Source organism: Equus caballus, chromosome 29, assembly GCF_041296265.1.
Source record: "Equus caballus isolate H_3958 breed thoroughbred chromosome 29, TB-T2T, whole genome shotgun sequence".
Taxonomy (NCBI): domain Eukaryota; kingdom Metazoa; phylum Chordata; class Mammalia; order Perissodactyla; family Equidae; genus Equus; species Equus caballus.
The window spans coordinates 29064206-29081419 of NC_091712.1; the positions used below are offsets into that span (position 1 = coordinate 29064206).

Sequence of the window (17214 nt, forward strand, 5' to 3'; positions counted from 1 at the left end):
TCAACACTCTAGCCACACTTGCTAGGTTAATAAAGAAAATAAAATCTAAAGTACGAGATGGTTCATTTAGAGAGCTTTCTTGTGAGAGAAAATATGGGCCTTAAAAAGGAAAACACATACACACACACACAAATAATTCCAATAAATGAAATATTGTTTACAGTTTTAAGGTACACTGCTATGAATCCAGATTATATGTAGAAAAATAGCATTTTTATAGCTATCCATACATTGATTGCATATTAAAAGAAAAATAAATCAAATTATCTGCTGATGATAAAAATGCTTTAACTTTCTATACAGTTTTTATATTTTAGGCATGATTAATATTTATTATTATGTTTATTGCATTGTTAGTTGAATTATTAATTCGAATTTATTAAATTTAACATTTCTCATTAAATTTTGCAGGGATGGGTGGAGAGTGGGGAAAGCTAGAGTCGTGCTATTACTGATGTCAGGTTTCTTACCATATCCCAGCTGAGAGATGATAAAGTCAAATTCTTCGATGCTGTGGATGCTTGCCAGATCGCCACCTTCCTTCCTACATGCAGTCAAGGCATCTCTCTGGATTTTCTTCTCTCTGTGAATCTTGTAGCAGTGACCTGCGTATGGCCACCACTGACTTGGACAGTTAGTAGGCACATCAGTTTCTAGGAAAAAAAAAAGTTTGGAACACATTTAAAATGAGAGAGCTTTTTATAATTGTAACAAGATCTTCTACCATTCTATATATAAAATAGTTCAAAGTTATGGGCAAATAAAGGTAATATTTATTTTTAATTTTTTGGCAGATGCAGTCACAGAACATGGACTAGACTGTGTTTGCTTTTAGACTAAAAAGTACGTGAAGCCATTTTTCATTTTAAAATAATGTTAAATGGGAAGTCTCTTTTTTTAAAATTGTCCCTGCAATAAAGTCACACTAACATACACGAGATTGTCTCATTTTATCAGCAAACCTGTACCAACCATCTGTTATATAAATCCTGGAGGCAAAAAAGATTTGACATATAACACTCTCCTGAAAAGATTTCAATTTGCCTCTGTTCTGTGGAGATTAGGGAGCCAGTCATTCTTCAGAGGAGAGGCAATATGGGTGAGAAAGATGAGTGTTGAAGCAGGAAATAGAATGGGTGGGGGACAGGAGGCCGCCGAGGAGCCTCTGAACCCACAGCAGCATGTGCTGGCCACCTGTGCCTCTGAACCCACCTCTGCCATTGACTCGCTTCCCAAAGATGACACGCGATATTGTGGTAAAACCTGAATTTGCCACACAAGCTGTGTGATCTTGGGCAAGTCATAGCACGTGAACCAAAGTATCCATATATGTAAAAACTCTAAATAATATGAATGCTAATATTAAACTACCCATCCTCATCATGTTCTTCTGAACTAGAAAATCTTTGGGATAATGTGACTACAAATTACAAATGCCACATAATTATTATTTAATCAAACCAGGAACAGTGGCCAACATCCTACTTATTGCTACTAATAGCTATGGTCCAATTTCATAACTGGATTATACGTTACAAAAATGTACTGCAATAGTAATGAGCTGGGGAGAGTGAAGCTAAAGACATTTGAAGGCAGAGACTCACCTTATTGATCCCTGTACACCCTAGAAATGGCAGATGGCCTGGCCTATGGTAGGTGTAATAAATGTTGGTCAAGAATTGAAATTATATTTGATATACAGCAGTCTAGGCTTACCATTTTATGGATACTGTTTCAAACAGCAATTTAGCAACACAGCTTGCTTAAAGAGGGATTATATTACCAAATGAACATCAATTTATATATTTAAGTTGGATGTTACACGTTTTCAAACGTGCTGCCTTAGTAAATATTTGATATAGAGAACCTTTGTGATTCATTTAAAGAATCAGCCCGATTTTCCCTGAAAGGCTGGGACCACCTATAACATCTTTGTCTGAGCCCAGGACTCTGTGCACAGGAGTCACTTAAGTCAACAGTCAGTCACGATGACCAGACAGTGTTATTGTAATACAAAAATGCGTATTTTAAAAAATTCTAATCCACCAACACTATTTAGATTCCGTCCACTGCCAGTGCTTACCAAAAAAAAAATATGTTAGTATAGCTCTGGAGCCCTCTGGTGAGATATTTTAATTTTGCTTCCTAAGAAGCTGAAAATAATGGCAGCAAATGCTGAGGGCTTCAAAAACTGAACCGATGAACTTTAAAAACCTCTTAAAACATGAAAACAACCAATGAAGGGGAGTTCCCTGGGGCAGCCCCAAAAGATCACTTCTTCCTCCAGAGCAACACTGTCCAAGAAAAATGGAACGTGAGCCACAAATGTGAGCCGCACGCATAATTTTTAATTTGCTAGTAGCCATGTTAAATAAAAGCAAAAAGAAACAGGTGCGTTTAATTTTAAGAATTTATTTTGTTTAACCCACTTTATCCAAACTATTATCATTTCACATGTAACCAATAAAAAAGATAATGAGATATTTTACTTTTTCTTCATGTGAAGCCTTGGAAGTCCAGTACACATTATAATGTACTCACAGCACATCTCAGTTGGAACTAGCCACATTGCATGAGCTCAATGGCCACATGTGGTTAAGTGGCTACCGGACTGGACAGTGCCACCCTAGAGGCCCAGGAATGATGGACAAATAGGGAGCATTGCAGGGACCAAAAGGGAATGAGGTGGAACTCTTGCCCAAGGGGTCACCCATCACGTGTGCTGCATGATTTGCTCTCTGATATGCTTTCCCAAGCTCTGGTTTATTTGACTTTATAGATAAGATGGAATGATGAATCCAGGAAGTTAGAGAAATTCAAAAACCAATGTCAAAGGAAAGTTAGCAAGGGAAGCAAGGTGAGGCATAGTAGAGAAATAATAGTGTTGAGTGCTTGACAACATGAGCAAATGTTCACAGGAAGAACAGGTATTCATATTTCCATTTTACAGATGAGAAACCTAAAACTGGGGGGTTAAGTGACAGGGCCAAGTTACAGAATTCCGCCACCTGTACCAGGGAAACTATAGACAACCATTCTCCTCTTCCCAAAAGTGGCAATTTCAAGTCTTCTGAAGGAGATATGGATGAGTTTTCCCAAGAAGGAAGAATTATACTATTTCTCCCGTGGGAGAAACAAAGGAGATGAATATCAAGATGGTTGAGGTTTCCCCGAGGCATGGCCACAGTCCCAACAGTGACCCTGTAAGTATAATCAAACCCAATAACCACACCCTCATCTACATCATTAGAGATCTTGGCCATGTCTGTGTGTTAGAATTGCAAACACCCCTACTCTTTGATCCGGCAACCCCACTTCTAGGAGTTATCACTTGCATGAAATGACATGTGTATAAAGTTATTCACTGTAGGATTGTTTGTAATAATAAAAAATTGGGAAGTAAACTAACGGTCCATTAATAGGGAACTGGTCAAAAAAAATATGGCCTCTGCAATGGTTATCGTGCAGCCATAAAAGTGAATGCCGAAGCTATTTCTGTACTGTATGGAATGATGTCCAAAATTGCTACTAAGTGAAAAAAGTAAAGATATGTTTATTAGGCTACCATTTGAATAAAAAAGACAAAAATAATTATAAACATTTGTTTATGCATTGATAGAATAACTAGGCAAGGCTATAGACCCAGAAACCATTTCCACCAGGGAGGAAACCGGGATGTTAGAAGTAAGAGGTGGAAGGAAAATACCATTATTTATCATTTTGTACTTTTGACTTTCTAGCCACATTAATCATATTATAAAATAAATGAAATTGCTTTAAAAAGTCAAGAATTCCACACTGTCAGATTTCCCAAGCAAAATATATATATTCATTCACAAATTCCTGTAAAGCATTGTGTCCCTCCAAAGACAGCTGATAGTAAAAAAATGTAGTTTATTTGTCTTTTGCCAATTTGAAAGAGAATGCATTCTCGCCTCTGTAGTTTAATTCTTCTATAAAATTATAATGGAGAGCATAATTGGATTTGTGTGTATGTGTCTAGCCTACATATAAAATTCGGTTACTACTTTGTGGATGTTTTATTCCATTTCTGTGATAACTTCAGTGTATGATGTTAAACTAAATAGCATTGAAATAGACCCTTAAATAGTGAGGACATGATAAAGACATCCCTTTCAGATATTTATTTCCTAGCTTGGATTCAAATTTTTCCACATGTGCAAGTTTTATATACCCTCTGAAAATCTCTTCCCTCATCTAGAATGTATGGATGATAATACCCACCTCATAGGGCTGCTCTGAAGATAAAATTCTTATTTATATTCTGTCAAAGGCTTTGTACATGCCTGGACACCACAGCACACACAGAAATATTAGCAACCAGTAGCAGTAACCACCAAAAAGAAATTGTGTAGGAATATCATTAAGTTTACTCCATAAATTATTAACAAAAGCTGTCATTCCATAAAGGTATGACTAAGTTATAATTTTACCTTTAAATTCTACTGTTTTATACACTTCAGATCAAATAGATCACTTACCTGAGGGAATAATAAAAGAATTCAAAGTTGTGTTGCCCTTTTTACAAATATAGCCTAGTTTCTGAACACATTCCAGATTTTCCCATTTAGCATATTTCCCAGGATTTAGTGACACGCAGCTTTTTCCAGGTTCTGCTGATGGACTTCCTTTGGAGAAAAGGAAAAATCAAAGTGCAACTACTATAGGTGTTAGAGTAGACAGCCCCCACAGCCTCACGTCTTCATCCTGGGGAGTCAATGCGTCCCACTCTGTCTTCGCTAGACATTCAGAAATAAATAGTTACTGACAGCAGAGCAAAAGATATTTTGGGTCTCTATTTCTTTGTTGTTGGATCATTCCAATGCCTAAAATGCTGATTATACAAGTTTACTTCTTTGAAATAACTTTTTCTCCCCCACAGTATCAAATAACAAAGCTAGATCTTAAAACCTGAACAATCTTCACGCTGGGGTATGTTACGCATAATAAAGAGATACCTAAGAAAAGAATATATGATGTTGCAAACCAGCCATATTAAACACTATAAATACCTAGCAAAAAAATTAAGTCAAGTTAACTGTGAGGACCAGACTAGAGAACTTCCGGACATGGGAAAACTTTCTCCAATTAGAGAGAGGGGACAAGAAAAGAGAGACAAGGAAAGGGAGATGCTGGAAGCAGCAATCCATCACAGTAAATGCTGGTAAAGTACGCCCAGAACCAAGGCTATGTCTCAAGATTTTCAAGTCGGCTAATTAAATAATATTTTTAACAGCTAATCCCTCATCCCATTTCTTATGGGAAATTGATCAAAGAACAAGATAAAGTCAACTTTGCTAACGCAATGGATATATGCATTGACACGGCGTTTCCCATGCTTTTTCACTACTTTAACATATGATTTTAAAACCAGCGCTCTAAAAACTAGCCCCACCTCTTACCTGAAGACAGGGTGATGAGCCACATTTTGTTAATGACTCTGCTCTGTGACCTTTGACATATATATAACCGGGACCTGGACCTCACTTTCCCTTCGTGCAAGCTGGGAATCATATTACCTACTCCATAAAGCCTTTGTCGAAAATTTGTGAAACTTGCTTGCATAGCGCACAAAGAAAAACCTTGTCAGTGATAAACATGTTTTAAAAATGTTGTCAGTGTGACCAAATCACAGTATAACTGAACTCACAAATAAGGTGTCAGTACCTGAAAGAAATTTTCCAGAAACAATAGTATGCTTTATAGCTACTGATTATTAATTAATATATTAACTAGTAAATCATGTTATGCATGTATTTATCAATATAACACCATCAACAACTTTAATATATCAATTAGTGGTCTTTAATGCTTACCATAGTTATTATATATTTGAATTTACACTTCCACATCATTTATGGAAAATAGCCTCACTTCAAATGGGAATGTATTTTAATAAGTTCATTACTTGGTAAGTACTTAATTGAATAGTTGATGGAACAATTTATACAGTAACATCTTCTAATATTCCTCAAGGTTCCTGCATTTAGTTTGAAGAAACTCTCCTACTATTTCGGAAGGTGATTTAATCTTGCATCTACTTCTTGGGAACTTGGTTTAATAAAGAAGGACATTTCTTTCCTTTTTCATTTATATTCCAGTTACATTTCTCACCTTCACGGAAGTTAACCCCCAAATTTCCTCACGGAACTCTCAGAATGCAAGTGCTTAAATATTACAATAATCACCCCCCAAGGTGAGTAGTAAATAAAGTGACCTGCCTGATGTTGTACAATAATGAAGCAGCAAAGAATAAACTCTAGTGCCCTAATAAATGATTAGTATTGTCTAGCGATCTGCTTGAGCCTGACTGGTGTTCTCCAATTTAATTTGCCTGAGTGAATCGGCAGACGAATCAAATCCTCCCCCATAAAAAAGGACATCTTATGTCCTTGCAGCATTTACTTTCCAAGTTTAAAACAAAATAGAGCTGATTTCTATTGCAAGGCTCCAGGGACAGCCCGGTAAGCATCAGGCATTGAAGGAATGCATTGAAAGTGGAATCTCATAGTAAGATCTAATCAATTTAAATCAAATTATATCCTCTAAAGATTCCTTCTCATGTTTTAGCGTCTATTCTGAATATCATTTTAGCAAAGTTTTTCTTTTTTTTAATAGCAAAAGTCAGTAATATAGAAAATGGATAGTTCAATTCTCTAAGCCAAATGCAAAACCATTCAATGGTAAAAAAAAAAAAAAAGATGTGTTGGGCCGGCCCCGTGGCGGAGTGGTAAATTTGCGCGCTCCAGCTTCGGGGACCCAGGATTTCGTCGGTTCAGATCCGAGGCGCGCACCTGGCACTGCTCAGCAGGCCATGCTGAGGTGGCGTCCCATATGCCACAACCAGAGGCACTCACAACTAGAATATACAACTATGTACTGAGGGGCTTTGGAAAGAAGTAAAAAGAAAAAAAGATTGGCAACAGATGTTAGCTCAGGGGCCAAAAAAAAAACAAGATGTCCGACTATATGAAAAAACAGCACTTTAGTATTTTCCGTAGCAGAACTGGGAAATGAAGATGTCCCCCTTACACTATTCCTCTCCTCTCCCACACTCACAGCGGATGTCACTAATCGTTAACCGCACTCTTTCCTAATAAACCATGATTGGTAGGAGGGTCAGAGGAAAGGGACTCAGGTCAGAAGCAGACCCCACAGCGTGCCTCAAGCAGCTACTAAGACTGGTTGGTATTGGGGAATAAGATGAAAATATTTTGTCATCATTGGTCTTTTTGCTTTCTCCGAATAATTGCTGTATATGTAAAACTTATTCACTCTCCTTTTATGCTGTCACCTGTACGTTATGACAGTGTAGCTCAGGTCATTTTCTCTTCCCCCCAAAATTAGAAAGCTTTTGAAGCTTTGCCCATCTGCCACCTGTGTTTTTCTACATCAGACTTCAAAATACCAACAAAAGTGCTAATGAATTTTATGCTAGTATGGAGTATTATAATCTGTGTCTGAAGTATTATTTTTAACCCAACTCTATTAGATTAAAAACGGGAGAAAATGATGTTCATGTAAACCTTAAGATCATTATGACAGTGATAGAAACATTGCAAAGATCTCACGGCTCAAGACAATGAGGAATTCTCTGACCCAAAATAATTTAAGTTCCTTTAAATTCATAGTTGGGCCAGCCCAGGGGGATAGTGGTTGAGTTCACGCTCTCTGCTTCGGTGGCCCAGGGTTCGCACGTTCGGATCCTTGACACAGACCTACACACCACTCAAAAGGCCATGCTGTGGTGGTGTCTCATGTGCAAAGTGGAGGAAGACTGGCACAGATGTTAGGTCAGGGACAATCTTCCTCAAGCAAAAAGAGGAGGATTGGCAGCAGATATTAGCTCAGGGCTAATCTTCCTCACCAAAAAAAAAAAGTTAAAAAAAAATAAAAACTCAACCATTAAAAAAAAAAAGAAATTCATAGTGCATGTGTGTATATGTATAAAATAGGTATAAAATCTTTGAATATAGCATGTACAACATATATTTTCTATATATCACTAATATATATCTCATATAAAAATGCTTTCAACTGAAATATTATAAAATTCAAAAAATAATGACAAAAGATTCAAAGGTCAGTCATACAAAAAGTTGAAAGCACCTTGTCAAACTTTATGAATAGATGTTGGATAATCCTTTCAAGGATGATGACAAGGCTGATGGTGAATCAAGGATAAAGTGACAATGCTGGAACCCAAAAAATAGCATGTAGGAGTAGCTATGAAATTTGATTTTGAATATTCTACCTAGCAAATCAAGGATACTCTGAGAATATCTACTTTAACAGAAACCTGTATTGATTTGTGTGATAATTCTGCCAGACAAATCTTTTATCTCTGTAAGCTGGAATAACCCTACAGTTTAGTATATTCAAATCCAGTTTGTAGATTTCAAAGCAAGGTGGGAAATGGACTGTATTTGGTGAAATCTCCCGATTCTTCTCTTTGAGATCTACATGTGAGATGATGAAGGTCTCTGTGGCATCCAGACAAATTAAATTTAGATGAATTCAACCACAGACAAGTTCAACCCTACCTGGTAACCAGTTCAAATATCGGAATGGCCCGCCATCACTCCACTGCCACCCACTGTTGAAACTCAGACTGTTAAGACCAATCCAGAGTCCAGAAGTCAAGGAAGTGGTTAATCCTACAGAACAAAAGTGAAAACAAAAACGAAACTGACATTCAGAAAAGACAATGACATCAAATTCAGAATTCAGTGCTTGAATCAAAAAGCAGTTGAGAGAAGTAATAAAAATCACACCTAACATCTCTCCTTTCATTCTCCTAACAACCTAAGGTAAAAATAACTTACCTCCATTGGCAGATAAAGAAAGTAAGGTGAGAGAGCCTAGGTGAGCCAATAAGATTCTTGCTAAGGTTCTAACCCAGATCTGACCAGCTTCAGCCCCCACCATCTTGACTACTCCTATAGGATAGCACAGATGTGCTTCTAATTTGGATAAGATTCTGTTTGACCATCATCAAATAATGACAAGTTTGCTTCCTTTTAGAGCAAAAACAAGATTTATTTTGTATTAAAGTCAGTTTTCTATCACGAAAAAGCTTAATAAACATTTCAATCTCTCATTCTCATAAGTTATCCCAACCTCACACTTCAGAACTTATTCTAAATTTTTTAATATTTTTAAAAATCACTTTTTCTTCTCATTAAGATGATGAATAAATTCTAAACACTAAATGCTTATGCTAACATGAACAACACTTTGTTTAGCCAGTTAATATATATCATAATTACGATGTTTCAAGCTCTGTGCTACACCTGGTGTGGAATAAAAACCAGAAGCAGGGGCTGGCCCCATGGCTGAGTGGTTAAGTTTGTGCGCTCTGCTGCAGGCAGCCCAGTGTTTCGTTGGTTCGAATCCTGGGCGCGGACACGGCACCGCTCATCAAACCACGCTGAGGCAGTGTCCCACATGCCACAACTAGAAGGACCCACAACGAAGAACATACAACTATGTAACGGGGGGCTTTGGGGAGAAAAAGGAAAAAAATAAAATCCTTAAAAAAAAAATAAACCAGAAACAGCATGAAACTCAGCCCTCCCATGTCCAACACTCCAAGCTGTTATTACCTATATCTTTCTATAAACCATACGTTCTCTGTTCTCTCTACATTCTTTTTAGTTAATGAAAGAGAAAGGTACCGTTTGGCTTTAATAAAATAGCAACGTTAAGTGTCTGTACATGCTAGTAAACATAAATGAACCAATTTATATGTACTGTTCACTCTAGAATGTATTCCCCAGTCACATCTTTTCAGTGGTGAGAATTACCACTTACCATATTCAAAGCACTGTATTTGCTCATTTAATCCTCACCAACTGTGATTAGGTACTGTTATCTCCATCGTAGAGATGAGAAAACTGACACTCAAAGAGTTGAGATGACGTGTGCAGCTAACAAAAGGCAGAGCTGAAATTTACACGGGTTCTTATAACACCACAGCCCAGACTCTATAGTTCTGATGTATAGTTCAGATAGCAACTGAGCTATCTCAAAGACACTAAAATTTTCCCCAATTTTTCGTTAGCTTATATATACACACATTCTGTCATAAATTCAAATGAATAGAGGTTCAAATGAACAGTAACTGGATGCCAAAAAAATCTCTCACATTTATTGCACCCAATTCCATAAAGGCACAGATAACTTTCTTAGAGATCATGTGACCTGACTATTGCTCTTAATTTATTCGGCATCTGGCAGAGAGGTGCTTGCAGGCAGAGAACACACTTGAGGATATTGATTATGTTGCTATTGATTGGGTAGGTTTATGCCTAATAAACTGAACTGAATTCAATACTGGAGGTATTTGCTGAAAAGTAAGCCTGGCATGTGATTTCCTTAAATAAAGTAATAAAATTAAAAAGGGATGAAATGAAATACGGCATGTAAAAATTAATTGATTCAGAGCAACTTATTTTTATCAAGTGTTTTAGAAAAAAAGTTTGAGTTAGCAGAGCTCTTGTGCCCAGACACTTTTGGTACTTTGGGAGGTATCTAGTGCAATGCCTTCATTTTACAGATGAGGAAACTGAGGAATGGAGGCTAAGAAACTTGAAGAGAATGAAGCAGAGGGTTATTGGATCAGAATTGGAACCCAGGGTTCAATTTGGTTTTTCCAGTGAGTCAATCCCTGATTAAATTATTTGCCTGTGAGTTACTATTATAATACCCTTTCTAGATAACTTTAAATGTTAGAGTGCCTTTAAATAAAGAACAACGAACTAGACGGTTATTTCTGCCACGTGCCATTCCTCCCCAAACAATGGCTCATCCCACATCTCCCTCCCGTCTCCTGTGAAGACTCCACATTCAGTTCTCCAAATTTGCAATTTTACTAAAAACTAGATATATTTACTATAAAGTGATGTCAATGAAATGATATTATCAAAAGAGGGCAATGTTTGTATTTGTTTAGTCTTAGAATCTCTGCGATGAACATCATCAAGATGACTGCATTCATTTATAAAATAATAATGAAGTGATAAAAATTCATTCATATTATATCAATTTTATAGTTGTTCATCTCATCAATGATTTCCTTTTAGTTTAGTAATTATTTTACATGTAGTTACTAACACTGTTTTGAGCACTATCTTATTACTTCTGTCTCTTTAAGATGAGTTAAAGAAATCAAGTAAAAAGGGCTGTTCCACCTCATTCGTGTAAACAGATAACTTATAAAGTATCAGTGGGAGTCATCCATCTACTAATCTGTACCTTAGAAATGTCATCCTGGGATCAGTTTCACACCGATACTATGTTTTATTAGTAATTACTGTATTAAATACTACCAAACATTGAATGATTTTTTTCCTAAATTCTTTAAAGTTGTGCTAACTTGAATAATGATTATCTCTATCCTTGCAGAGGGGTATAGGAGAGGACATGCTGATGAAAATAGCATTTCAAAATGTTAACTATAGCTATTTCCAAAATCAAAGATGTACTCTGGTATTTTTTAAACTTATCAGTTAAGAAAATAAGCATGTCTAAATTTTCAAAACCAGAAATAATTTACTGACTGTAGGAAGAATTAAAGTAGATTTTGTCTGAGATTGCTTAGATTACTATGTTTGGCATTATGAGAAAAGATGATCACCCTTTAAGGGAATACTCTATCTTTTGACATTCCTCATCTGCTCTGGGTACTTCTAGACCTGTCTGGAAGAACTAATTATTGCTTCTTAAAAAAGGGCCTGATTCATAGTATGTGCCCAATAAATGTAAGTTATTGCTATTATTATTAGTATTATTCCATGTTGAATTAAGTTTAGCAAATTGTGATTTAGAAACGAAATTCAAACTTTGTGTTAAATATGCCACTTAAAGTAGATGAGCATCATCCAAGAATTTTTTTCTCTAATGTGCTTTTGTAACTTTGAAAAGAAACAGACCAATTTTATTTTTAGTATTACTATACAAAGCATCAATTCCGCATGCTCAACTTTTTAATTTTTCTGCAGGTATTGTCTAAAATGGTTATATACCTACTTTTGAACTTAGTTATAATAGAGGATGTGTTAATGTCCAATCTTCCCCTGGTATTTTGATTTTCTTTTCTGTATTGAGGTCCAGTTTGGATTTCAGCCAGCACTGAAGGAAACTGACAGAAACAGAGTAACAAGCCAAATTTCACTTCCTATATCTTATTTCAGTTCTGTAAATCTAATCCTGCACATATGTAGTTATAAATCTGATTCAGGATTTGAGGACTAAAGAGAGCGTCCAACATTTTTGAGGGTAGAAACGGAAGGGAAGACGATAAAATGACTGTAAGTGACATAAGAAAGGGCTGCTGGGCAGGAGCGTTTAGTCCTGTAGATAAGGGTGAAATCAGATTACCAGTTTAGGATAAATTTACTGGAGCAAGGAGCTGTTGACATCCAAATTGAGGGTTCTCTCCAGTGCTTTGGGGACCACCAGATCCTTGCCTATATTGTCAGTGAGAGCTGGGCAGAGTGAAATGGAAAGATAGCGCTCAATTCCAATTCAGCTATTTTCTGAGCGTGAGGCATTAGACAAGTTTCTAACTTCTCCATCCCAGTCTGTTATTTCATCTACAAAGTGGGGATGACAATATTCATTTAAGAGGTTGGTGTGAGCTTTAGAAATAAAGCCCAGTGTCCGGCACATAGCAGCTGTTCAATCAATGACAGCTAATTTGATCTGAGTCATAAAACAAGCTTACATACTTTTAAAAAATGACATTTACTCCTCAAAAATCCTCACAAAAAAGAAATCTTATTTTAAATGTAGAACTATTTGTGGGTGTGGTTTTTAAAATTTTAGTGGCATATTTCCCAAAATGGAGCAGATCACAATCTACTCACACCATTATTTTCTAGATTCTTCCCGTATATCTCAATAAAGCCTGAATGTGGTGAATACCTTCCCTCTCAAAAAACAAAATTCTGTTTTATTTTTCTGATTCCCCCATCAGCCTTTTCCCTCCTAATGGGTGATATTTTTGACTTAGAGAAAAGCAGGAAATATTACAAATCTCGTCAGAGAAGTCATTCTTATCCAGATTACAGTTAAAATTTGCTGACTGAAATTCCCGAGGCTTGGATAAGATTCAAGTCAGTATCTGAGGTAGTCTCAGCTTCAGAATCTCTTAGGGCTTGTTTGCCCTCCTGAGGGACACAATAACAGCACTCGCTGATTAGGGAAGCATTTCCTGTGGAGCCTGAGAGTGGAGCCAGGGACCTGGAAATGAGTCTAGAGCTGGGCAGAGCTGCTGTCCTGCCCGTATTGTCTCTTTCATCTATGTAGCTGGTGAAGTCTTAAAAAGTAACCTATGCCCTGTCCCTTGGCTTCCAGAAAGCCGAAAACCAAGTAAAACTTGGAAGAGTCAAGACAACACAACCCACAGATTCCTAAAAGTAAAAAAAGGCAACTCTGATTAGATTGTTCCCTCATCCATGCAAATGCACACGAATAATACCAGGATTGTCTTGAATCATCCTTTCTATGCCTTAACCATCCACATGAATTGATTTTTGCCCCTTCCTGTGTTTTCTTCTCTTTTTCCTTACTTTTATACATGATTGTAAGTATTAATCACTCTAATACTTTGTCCTAATATTAGAAAGGCCCCCAAACCAACGCAAAACAGAATAATTGAGCAGACTGAGGCATAATCCCTTCTCTGAGTTTATGAATACACAACGAGATCAGATTGCTTTTCTTTCATGAATGTCCTTAATAATAACAGAAAGAAAATGGTGAGTTGCTGCCTATACCGAAAGGAGAAGATTAATAAATGTTCAACTTGGTGCCCAACTGTTGCAAGAATATTTCATTACAATGGAGCTGTTTATGACTTAGTCCTCAGAAATGGATGAGAGGTAGAAAAATGCTTCTTGCCCAGTTACACTTTGTCTATTTCACAAGATTGTGCTAAATAAATGTACATTATCATTTTTCCACCAAAAATAGAATGCAATAAACATCTTCACATTCAAATTTTTAGAAAGAATAATAATAACTTATGGGAAGAATGTGTTGCAGTTGATGAAGGGTATCATCTGAAAAGAGTTGGAGAAGGGAAGTCCTAGGAGAGGAGGCCAGGCCGGGAACAGGCTCCATCCGTTGCATGGCTTCACACACACTCTCCCCTTTAACGATGAAGTCACTGAGGCATGGAAGCCTCAGGTGATCCCCTAAGGTCCCCCAGCTTCACAGAGTTGGGACCCAGGCAGTCTGCTCGAGAGTCTATTGTCTTTGCCCCTGCACTGTGCTGCCCAGTGTCTAGTCAGATGGAATCCATAGGTATTGCTGACACAGCAGATACTAACACAGTGTCTTGCCAAGTATGGTCCCCCAACCACTTGCCCCGGGGTATCACCTGGAGGGTTGATAATATGCAGATTTCTGGGCGCCACATTCTACGTACGTATCGATCTAGAACCTCCAGGGTTTATACGCGGGCATCTTCACTTTAACAAAGGTCGCTAGTGACTAATAAACAACTTCACATTTAGAATGACTGCACTTCTTGCCAGAAACTGACCGCTTGTCCAAACATGAGGCTGAATTTCTAAACAGTTATTTTTATTGTGCTGCATCGTCGTTTGTCAGTCAGCAAACACTCATCGAGACGCCCTTCCTTGGAAGGTGCTCTGTGAATCTCCTTGAGGAGGGGGCATAAATATGCACAAGATATTCCTCATTTTCAGCCAGTCGCCCCTCTAACCCCTTCTCCCCACAGTCTTCGGCTTGCTTTCTTCATGGCACTGACTGTAATTTGTATTTACTTGTTTGTTTTCTTGTTTATGTCTATTTTCCCCATTGGACTTTAAACTCCATGTCGACAGGACATGGCTGGCTTTGGTCACCATTGTGTCCCTAGGATCCAGCATAATGCCTCACAAGCAGATACCAGCCATCTTGCTGAATGAATGAGAAAAAATAACAAAGGAATATATTTATACCCTGGTAGGGGAAGTAGGACACAAAGGTAAGTAACTCTTCTAAAAGTGGTAAACAAATAAGAAAAATGCAGATGGAAATGGAGAAGATTACATTTCAACCCTATAAAATTTTGGGAATTCCAGGCCCAAGAAATGGCAAGGGAGAAGATGTGGAGGTGAGAAAGAATGAGAGAGAGATGAGGAACACAAAACTTTTGTCAAGACTGTAAAATACATGATGGGGAACAAGAGTCAGTGGACAGATGACACCTTTTAATGTCAGGTAAAGGTGTTTTGTTAAATATTTGATAGGAAATGAGAAGCCACTAAGGGTTTTTTGAGCATGGTAGTCACAGGATCAGAGAGGTATTAATCTAGGAGCAGTGCCAGGGTGAACTGGAGGGAAGGGATTCTGGGACAGGGAAGTGGGGATGCTTTCTCTCCTACACTCATTTCTGGTCCTAATCGCTCTGTTCTGCAAGTGTGAATTTCAGAAGCTAAAACAGACATTCTCATCTCAGTGAAACATTAGGTCTTTCCATCTTCACAATCCTGTAAGAACAGAAGCTTAAAAAACAGCAGGCAGGTGGCTTAGCAGTTAAGTTCAGCATGCTCCGCTTTGGTGGCCCAGGTTCAGTTCCCAGGCGTGGACCTACACCACTCTGTGAGTGGCCGTACCTCACTAACTGGTTGTGGCACATTCTACTCTGAGCCCAGACTAATCCTCAGAATTCTAAGCACAGGTTCTAGAGAGTGTCACAAAGTTGGTTCATGAGACAAAGCCATCCTGGGTGTCATTTTCAGGGTGAAAATTTGTCAGACTCTCTGTACCTTCTGCTTAGGGACTGACTCCATCATCACGTCTACAATCACTTGTGCTGTCTAATTTTAAGTCAAACTCTGTAAAAAGAAAATATCAATGATCTTACTTACAACTTCATTTTCTTTTCATGGCATTACCTGTCAGGTATGTTTGCTCATGTATCTCTGTGATGCTTAAGAGTTCGGCTTTCTGTTGTTGGCAGCTCTTCCTTGCCTGTTGCCAAGTTAAAGCAGATTTGGAGTTTATTTGGTAGGAAATGCCAGTCAACGGGTCATTATTCCATAAGCTTTCACTGCCTTCAACTGTAAAAGAAGCCAAACAGAGTGAGCCGCATTATGCATTAGAAGACTTTCAGTGAACAATAGTTTTTAAACCATCCTACTAGTGTTATTGCCTGAAGCATTATATTTCTTTTCCATTCTTTTCTCTTTCATTTTTCTTTTACTTATATTTAAAGTGCCTAGGAGATTCTCTTCGCCCCTGAAATAAAGAGGGGCAATTTTCAAAAGATCCACCATATCCAACCTCTTTCACGTGCCTAAGAAAGAACGGGGGGCATCCCCTCCCTATTCTTCTGTTGGGATGTTTGGGATCAGGTGAGTTGAGAAATGAAGCAAATACAAGGACTAAGTAAGACTAGAGGTACCAGCCAACTTCTCTAATCTAGAAAAAAAAACTAAAAGGGAGAAAGAGAAAAGAAATACATGTCTTCTCTCAGAAAGTGGATATTTTGCCTGCATATTCTAGTTTGGTCTTTTTAGAGCAAAGACACAGGCCTTAGAAGGAGGGGTCACAGACTCCACAGACGGACTGACCTGGACCTGCACCCAGCATGTCACTCACTAGTGGTTTGACCTTAAATTGTTAACTTTTGGTGCCTCACTTTTTCATCTCTAGAATATATTCAATATACATAGCTCCTGGCAACAGTAGTTTCTGATTATTAGTTTTTCTCCCTTCAAGAGTAAAAACTAATTATTTGGGCATATTTTTTCCTTTCCTATGATTCCCAATGTACTCTATAAAGTTGATTATACTCTATGAAAGGCCAATAATGTAGACAGATAAATATTATTTATAGCATTTTACATGCAACATGTTGGGGAAATTAGTCAACAAATGAATTGTTTTGGTATGCTTCATGTTATAAAACTTTCTCTTTTGTCTTTTTAATGATATAAAATCCTGGCAGCCTGGTGGCATAGTGGTTAAGTTTGCATGCTCTATTTTGGTGGCCCAGGGTTTGCCAGTTCAGACCCTGGGTGTGGAACTACACACTGCTCGTGAAAGCCACACTGTGGTGGCATCCCACATAGAAAATACAAGAAGATTGGCACAGATGTTAGCTCAGGGCTAATCTTCCTCACTAATAATAATAATAACAATAATAATAATAATAATATAAAATCCTACTTAAAA

At 37.6% G+C, this 17214-nt stretch overlaps 1 protein-coding gene across 1 annotated transcript in view; it reads right to left on the reverse strand.

Annotated features, from left to right (window-relative positions):
- The window catches only part of MRC1 (mannose receptor C-type 1), an 89211-nt gene that overhangs the window by 54821 nt on the left and 17176 nt on the right, over positions 1 to 17214 (reverse strand). The window contains exons 4-7 of the mRNA XM_005606899.4: positions 15933 to 16097; positions 8565 to 8678; positions 4503 to 4649; positions 471 to 653 (exon numbers count right to left, since the gene is read on the reverse strand). Of these exons, the coding sequence (XP_005606956.2) occupies positions 471 to 653; positions 4503 to 4649; positions 8565 to 8678; positions 15933 to 16097 (609 nt within the window). The remainder of the gene's footprint in view (positions 1 to 470; positions 654 to 4502; positions 4650 to 8564; positions 8679 to 15932; positions 16098 to 17214) is intronic.